This window comes from Urocampus carinirostris, chromosome 14, assembly GCF_059441175.1.
Source record: "Urocampus carinirostris isolate Australia breed hairy pipefish chromosome 14, RoL_Ucar_1.0, whole genome shotgun sequence".
Taxonomy (NCBI): Eukaryota; Metazoa; Chordata; class Actinopteri; order Syngnathiformes; family Syngnathidae; genus Urocampus; species Urocampus carinirostris.
Genome location: NC_142362.1, coordinates 12115490 through 12123832, shown reverse-complemented (window position 1 = coordinate 12123832; position 8343 = coordinate 12115490). Strand labels below are relative to the sequence as shown.

General features: G+C 38.3%; 1 protein-coding gene across 1 annotated transcript in view; it reads left to right on the top strand.

Moving 5' to 3' along the window:
• Positions 1–635: 635 nt before the first annotated feature.
• cps1 (carbamoyl-phosphate synthase 1, mitochondrial) overlaps positions 636–8343 on the top strand; it is a 34355-nt gene continuing 26647 nt past the window's right edge. Inside the window, exons 1-20 of the mRNA XM_088352560.1 lie at positions 636–904; positions 1440–1549; positions 1922–2066; positions 2201–2290; positions 2385–2441; positions 3050–3142; positions 3223–3312; positions 3724–3852; positions 4054–4160; positions 4406–4547; positions 4731–4808; positions 4917–5015; positions 5562–5657; positions 5729–5918; positions 6006–6163; positions 6270–6398; positions 6637–6781; positions 7220–7430; positions 7610–7808; positions 7917–8093. Of these exons, the coding sequence (XP_088208686.1) occupies positions 785–904; positions 1440–1549; positions 1922–2066; positions 2201–2290; positions 2385–2441; positions 3050–3142; positions 3223–3312; positions 3724–3852; positions 4054–4160; positions 4406–4547; positions 4731–4808; positions 4917–5015; positions 5562–5657; positions 5729–5918; positions 6006–6163; positions 6270–6398; positions 6637–6781; positions 7220–7430; positions 7610–7808; positions 7917–8093 (2565 nt within the window). The 5' untranslated portion in view covers positions 636–784. The remainder of the gene's footprint in view (positions 905–1439; positions 1550–1921; positions 2067–2200; positions 2291–2384; positions 2442–3049; positions 3143–3222; positions 3313–3723; positions 3853–4053; positions 4161–4405; positions 4548–4730; positions 4809–4916; positions 5016–5561; positions 5658–5728; positions 5919–6005; positions 6164–6269; positions 6399–6636; positions 6782–7219; positions 7431–7609; positions 7809–7916; positions 8094–8343) is intronic.

Sequence of the window (8343 nt, the reverse complement as noted above, 5' to 3'; positions counted from 1 at the left end):
CCTTGTTGTGTACTGCAGTATTTTGATAGAAATTTTATTAGATCTCCAAAGAAAAACAGTCTTTTTTTAAGAACACAGCTGATTTTTAGCTTCACCTGTATACATTTTAGTCAGTTGACAGGTATGCCTTAATGATTTGGAGTTTTTAAGGTTAGTGAGTTATTTTTACACATAGTTAACCCTCGCGTTTTCCTCATTTCAAGGGCTATTTTTGTACTTCTTTATGCAGCTTGCATGGACATTTGAATAAAAACAAAATTTGATCTTTTCCTACTATAGGGACCGATGTAGGAAAATTCATTACATCTAAAGTCAAATAAAACATCATCTAGGGGATTTTTTTTTCTTTTTTTTTCTAACAACACAATGGCTAGTCATTCTGACCTGAAGACAACAGGTGAGTCAACAAAATCCCCCCAAAACCTAATGTTTGAGGTGAAACCACATTTGTTTTTATCTTGACCTGCACTCATGCCTTTGAATGGCTCGGAGTTAAACTATAGTAACGCAAGGAGGACCAATCAAATCATCGAGCGCAACCACTACTTCTTGTCGTCCAATCATCGATGACCTCATAAAACTTCACTCAGCTGTCCGTAAATTCAGCCTTCTCCTCTAACTCATCCATTCACGTTATAAACTCCACTTAAGCTTACTTTTTTTTAAACTGCTTGTCGATTCAAACTTACCACCGGAGAATTATTTAATTGTCTTTCTAACGCCGCAGCACATTGACGAAACCTGTCGCACTAAACGGCGAGCGGCATTTTATTTGTTTTCTAAAATGTACAGAATCTTGCTAGCTTACAGTGCTGTCAAAACTTTGAGGCGTTGGCACGTAGTTGCGAACAAAGTTGGACAAGAATGGTGGACAATTCGGACGGCGAAACTTTTTAGCGGCAAGGTAAGATCAAAGCTTTTATTTATCCCATTGTGACACGTGAATTAACTCGTGTGGAAGTTAACCGAAGGCTGCGACGAACCACGCTTAACAATTACACATGTTTATCACGTGCCGCCATTTTAAAAGCATTTAAAAAGTCTTGAAACGTCAAAAAAAGTGAAATAACTTCTTTAAATATAGTTCTTCATTCGGCTAGCTTGTAAACTGACTGTTTAAAATTGCGAAACCTGTGTGATTTATTAGGTTAGGGCTATTTCTGCTCAACTACTTTTTTAACGCAGTGAAAATTCGACCCTCTAATAAATTGCTCACGGATTTTAAAGTTGCAATAAAATGTATGGAGGGATAGTATTTCTTTGTTTTTTTGTTATGGTGTTTTGGAAGAGGGGAGCGTTTGAGCAACCACTGGGTATTGGATCTGCAGATGATGTTTATTTGAAAGTAGGAGGGACGGGGGTTGCAGAGGTTCATTGACATTCATGTTTCCATTGAAAAAAAAATGTAGTTAATCCCTTTTACCTTTTCTTCTCTCCAGGCCCAGACAGCCCACCTGGTCTTGGATGATGGCACCAAAATGAAAGGGATTTCCTTTGGTTTTGACGCCTCAGTCGCTGGAGAACTGGTCTTCAATACCGGCCTCGTAGGGTGGGTGAAACCTTCACCATTGATTAGTTTATAGTCTAGACACCCAAAACAAGGAGAGAAAACATCAATTAACTTGCAAAATACAACAGAAGAGGACTGTGAAAAAAACTAAAGGTCCTGCAATTGCAACCTGAGTCCTTTCTTTACAAATCTCCAAGGTTAAATGGAAATCAGCCCTTAAGGGTGTGTATATCAAAGAACAGCAACTTTATTGGTCAATAGTGACAATGATGTAACAGTGCATAACAACCAAAATAAAAACAACTCTGGTATCCTTTTTAAGCAAGGATAATTAAAAATGGATGTAAACACACCTTTACCTGATTTACAGGTACATTTTAAGCAATCCTCTCCCTCTTTCTGTCTTTTTAGATATCCAGAAGCCTTGACTGACCCAAGTTACAGAGGTCAGATCCTGACTTTGACATACCCTATTGTGGGGAACTACGGAGTACCGAACACGCAAGAGCGGGATGATCTTGGCTTGAGAAAACATGTGGAGTCTGAAGGCATCCAGGTATGAAAACTGTGCTGTTCCAAAGTTTAAATAAATATTTATTCATGGGTAGGTTGGAGCAGAACCTTAAAGATTTGAATATATTTTAACGCATTGTCCCTGTCAATAAATAAATTCTGCTCTTGTCCCATGAGGTAACTGGTCTTCTGGTTCAAAACTACAGTCACGAATACAGCCATTGGAATTCTGTCAAGTCTCTGAGTGAATGGCTAAACGAAGAGAAAGTGAGGGCTCTCATTACACGATATGCAAATTAGATGCTTTTGACCCTTTGTTGACTTCTAAACCGTCCATTGTCCGTCTTTTTTTTTTTTAAAGGTTCCTGCTCTCTTTGGGATTGACACCAGAATGTTAACCAAAATCATCAGAGACAAGGTGCTGTAGATATAATTGTATTTTGTCCTAAATTTAATCATACAAGGCCAGTCTGTTGAAATTGAATCATTGTCATATGTAGAAATCACTGGCAGTGAATGAATTGTATAAACTTTTCAAACTTTTTCAAATTATAAACCAAACTTTGTCAGTGTAAAAATTCATACTTATTTCCAACTGGGCACGAGAAGCCATTAGGTTTAAGAAGTAAATTTCTACTGCAACCCTTTTGGGACGAGTATTATGTCGCAATGACTGATGTCATGCAGACACATTGGGAATTCCTGTCAAGAAAGTTTTGATTCTTGTACGGAATTGATCTTGTTTCAAATTGAGGTTGAAGTGGTACCATACAAACCAGTGACTAGAGAGTATCAATACCAGGTATAAGATATGGCACCAGTCAAATACTTGCAACAACCACCCTCTTGCAACTGATTTATCACTATAAAGTAACAATATGAATTGTTCGGAATAAAGTGTTTCCAGATCATGAAATGTTGAGAAAAACTATTTGTGTATTTATCGAAAGTTAAAATAATCCCTCATTTTATGGTAGGACATTTCAAGCACCACTTTCGAACCAAACCTGATTCATTTTTCCTCAGGGCACAGTACTAGGGAAGATTGAGTTTGATGGGCAACCCGTGGAGATAATGGACCCCAACCAAAAAAATTTGATATCAGAAGTGTCAACAAAAGTGAGCGTAACTTTTACCAGGTTCCAGAGAAAGGTTACTATCTATTTATTTATTTTTTCACGTCTGATTTTTTTTTTCAGGAACGCAAAATCTTTGGAAAAGGAAACCCTGTCAAAGTCGTTGCAGTTGATTGTGGCATCAAGCATAACATAATCCGCTTGCTGGTAAAGGTGAGAAACTGCAAAACCCTTTACCTCATGTTCCCTTTGGAAATCTATAAATATTTCATCGTGTGAACCAGGCCTTTTGAAATGATAATATCCATTTTTAAAAGTGGCTCTTAATGGTCATCCAGCTGGGGTCAAAACGAGCTTCTCATTGGTATCGCTCCATAAATTCACATAATTAGAAATGTATCTCCGGGGGGCTTCTGGACAGTTTCCGTGTCCATCTGTGTTGTTTAGTAGTATATTTGTTCATTAAACATACGAGTTTGTCCTGAGTGCACTTCGTATTGACAAACGTGCAACACTTTTGTGTAGTTGTAGATTTAACATTACTAACTCTCCTCAACAAAAAAAAACATTACCAGCCACTTTAGTTTCATGTATTGCTGCTAACTAGATGTGATTATGTGCCAGCGGGGTGCAGAAGTTCACTTGGTGCCATGGGACCAGGACTTGTTGAGTCTAAACTATGACGGCCTTTTCATCTCTAATGGACCAGGCGACCCGTCTCTCGCTGAGGCACTCATCGAAAACGTTCGCAAGGTAGAACAGCTTTAGTTTGGTTTCATTTAAGTTTTTTTTTTTTTTTTTTTTACACAAACACTTTCACAATATGCGTACCCATCATTTGTTTCTTTCGGGTAAAACCTCTTGGCTACTTAGTTGTGTTTTACGCAAGAAAAAAGAAACAATATCACAAAATGTAATACTATAAATCATAGCAACCATGTTTGTTTTGTGAAGGTGTTGGAGAGTGATCGTCCTCAGCCTGTGTTTGGTATCTGTATGGGGAATCAGATCACTGCCCTTGCTGCTGGAGCCAAGTCTTATAAACTACCAATGGGCAACAGGTGATTATCCATTTGCTTATGCAGTACCTCCCATGCTAATGTAGACAGCATCAGGGATAGCGCCGCAAGTAATGGCGAGTAGTAATGCTTCAGTGGGCGTGACTTCTATAAATATACTTTATGATAGAATGTAAAGAGTGCTTGTGATTTGTAGACCATCTATCTAACGTTTTTTCGTAGATCTTTCAATCAGGCAAGAATGAAATAAAGATGCAAATTGTATCATTTGTATGTGTTTTCCCCAGAGGTCAGAACCAACCAGTTCTGAATGTAATGACAGGCCAGGCCTTCATTACTGCACAGAACCACGGTTATGGCATAGATAGCGAGTCACTGCCTCCAGGGTGGACCCCGCTTTTCATCAATGCCAATGACGGCACAAATGAGGTTAGTTTCCCTTATTGTAAATGACAGTCAGGAAAACACGGCATATGAAATGTTCGATCCAATGAATAAACATTGCTCTACTCTTGGCTCATGAAATATGAAAAGAGAGAAACCTCCATGTGGGAGAGCATAATACTGTTGACATGATTTCGTGCATTTATATCAAATTTGGATGTTTCACAGGGCATCATGCACAACAATAAGCCTGTTTTTACAGCTCAGTTCCACCCAGAGGCAAAAGGCGGCCCTACTGACACGGAGGTATTTAAAGACTCACCATTATGCACTGCTACGCTAAAAAAGTAGTTCTAAGTATCCTCACATTTATAAGCTTTGATGGAAAAGCATTAACCACTTTATTTTGTACAGTTCCTTTTTGACACCTTCATGACATTGATCAAAAAAGGAAAAGATGCCGACATAGTGTCAGCCATGCCGAAGAAGCCGTGCATACCCCCCAGAGTGCAAGTATGACTGTCAGAAGTTTTAACAACAGGTTGATGTCTTAAGTCAGGAATGGGCAACTTCAATGTGTTTTTCCTCTCATAATACCAGACACATGAGTGACCAAAATCATTATTTTGAGACAAAAGATGTGAATACATTTAATTTGTGTGCTCTTAATGTACATACTATTCCCAATGCATACATAAAGTAAATCAATAGCTTGTTGCAACCTAAAATGGTGGAATCCTATAAGCGGGAATAAAACTCGGGTGTTTTCAACTTCTACAAAGAAAATGTTGACGAAAAAATTCCGCCAAAAATGTTTTTCCCGTAAAACAATAAATTAAAAATGATTAATTACCAAATAAATATTAAATAAAATGTATAACTGCAACTATTTATAAGTTCAGTGCAGTAGAAAAAAACACATTTAATTTATTTAAATACCATGGTCCACTTTTGCCCATCCCTGTTATAAACGCATAGATTTTGTTGAACTTATTTTACAGTTCCCATTCTTTTTTTATCCATTACAATATATTTTTTTAATTTTTTGTATGAATGGAGGTTTCAAAGGTGCTGGTACTTGGTTCTGGAGGCCTGTCTATTGGTCAGGCTGGAGAGTTTGACTATTCTGGATCTCAGGCTGTCAAAGCAATGAAGGTGACCATAAATGTTACAGTCTTAGTATAACCCTTAAAGCTATATTCATTCACCAACCTTAAAAATTGTAGGAGGAGAATGTGAAGACAGTTCTAATGAACCCCAACATAGCCTCGGTTCAAACCAACGAAGTCGGCACAAAGCAAGCCGACTCGGTCTACTTCCTGCCCGTCACATCACAATTTGTGACTGATGTGATTAAGGCAGAACGTCCTGATGGTATTTTGCTTTCTATGGGTGGACAGACAGCCCTCAACTGCGGTGAGAAAACACTTTGTTTAAATAGTACCTTGGATTCACAACTCAGGTGGGAAATTACGTTTTCTCTTATATCTTCCTTGTTTCTAGGAGTAGAATTGTTTCAGAAGGGCATCCTCGAGGAGTACGGAGTTAAAGTCCTGGGAACACCAGTGGAGTCCATCATGGCCACAGAGGATAGGCAGATATTTGCGGATAAACTCAAGGAAATCAATGAAAAGATTGCACCAAGTGTGGCTGTGGAGTCTGTAAGAATACGAGTGTGATAACAGGTTCTGCAAGTAGCTTTATAGCAAAAGTTATTTGACATTGGGCGAAACAATAAATAATACAATGTGCTCTTGTCTCTTTCAGGTGAGTGATGCTTTGAAAGCTGCAGAACAAATAGGATACCCTGTGATGCTTCGATCGGCATATGCCTTGGGAGGTCTGGGTTCCGGTCTCTGTGGCAACAAGGACAAACTGGAAGAAATTGCCAACAAGGTTAAACTTATAAGTGACTAAATGAAGACATTTTGGACACATTTTCAAAGCTACCAATTAATGTGAACATTCAAAATGGTTGACTTAACTGCATAGTCATTTCTATCTTATGTAAAAGAGGCATATAGTTGTATAGCTGTTTTATCAAGGCATTAGAAAATGGGAAAGTTTTCCATTTTGGAGGGTAAATCCAATTCAAGGTTTGTATTTTTATTGATATTTTCTTTGCATTTTTTAGGCTTTGGCAATGAGCAATCAAATCCTGGTGGAGAAGTCTTTGCTTGGTTGGAAAGAAGTGGAATATGAGGTGGTTAGAGATGTGGCAGATAATTGTGTCACCGTTTGCAACATGGAAAACTTTGACCCACTGGGCATTCACACAGGTTTTAACGCATTTTAACAACATATTTATTCAGCCCACTTTTTTAACACGGCAAAAAAAATGCTAACATTTTGGCAATTTTATCACTTTTCATATGTATTAAATTATAAGTTATTTTTGTCGTAAAATAATACTAAGCAAACATATTTTAAAAATTTTCAACACATGTTTTAGATGCTTTACATTTGAAGTACTGTTTTGTTGTTTTACATAAATCTTAAATTTATAAAAAAGATCAAAATGAGCAAATAATTTTCATAGTTTAGATGTAGATTTTGATATTTCTTTAAGAATAATTCTTCATATGAATCGCAAAAAAAGAGCCAATTTTACCTGGAAAGTTTATTAATTAATATTTTTTTATAACTTGACAGACATGAACAAAAATGCCTTGGCCAACACAACCTTGATATAACCAGTCTCTTTTCATCCTTTTCAGGTGACTCAATCGTGGTTGCACCGAGCCAGACGTTGTCCAATGAGGAGTACCACATGCTTCGTGAAACTGCAATCAAAGTAGTCCGCCATCTCGGTATCATAGGTGAATGTAACATCCAGTACGCCCTCAACCCATCATCCCTGGAGTATCGCATCATAGAGGTTAACGCTCGCCTCTCGAGAAGCTCGGCTCTTGCATCCAAAGCCACTGGGTGAGAGATAATGCACCTTGCCAGGAAACAAAAAGCATAGCATTCTTTTCACCAAGGTTCTGGGATATGTGTTTACAAATAATAAATCATAGCACCGGGTTTTGTGAAATGATTAAGTGTATTATTGGCCTATAGATTATTTTTGTCTCTCTGCATGACGCCATTCCATATGGATACAGATACCCCTTGGCTTTCGTGGCTGCCAAGTTGGCTCTCGGGATCCCCTTGCCTGAGATCAAGAATTCCGTATCCGAAAAGACCACGGCCTGCTTTGAGCCCAGTTTAGACTACATCGTCACCAAGATTCCCCGCTGGGACCTGGACCGCTTTCAGGGGATGTCGAGTGAAATAGGCAGTGCAATGAAGAGTGTTGGAGAGGTGATGGCTATCAGCCGCTCATTCATTTACCGCATTTCATATTATGACAGGTGGCAAGCTTTGGCATGATTCATGAATACTGTATATAAATCAATCTAACGGCTTTAGGTGATGGCAGTGGGACGCACTTTTGAAGAGAGCATGCAGAAGGCCCTGAGGATGTGTCATCCATCAGTAGATGGATTTGTGCCCCGATTGCCTCTGAAAAAAGCCTGGACAAACTCCCACAATTTGCAAGAGGAGCTTGCCGTGCCTTCTAGCACCAGAATTTTCTCCATTGCCAAGGTGCACTTGAAAACATACTGCAGTTTATACATCAAAAAGTTGTTGTAAGGAATAAAACGATGCAGCTCGCAGTTAATTTACAATTAGTAGTAGAATTTTGGGGATTTCTTTTTTTGCATAAGTAATGACATTTGTGTATTGTTATTACATAATGCCACCATACATGCAGGATTCAATGCATTTCACTGTCACTCGTACAAAAATACATTTCTTCAGACAGCAACAAAATGTTTCTCTTTTTTTTTCTGAA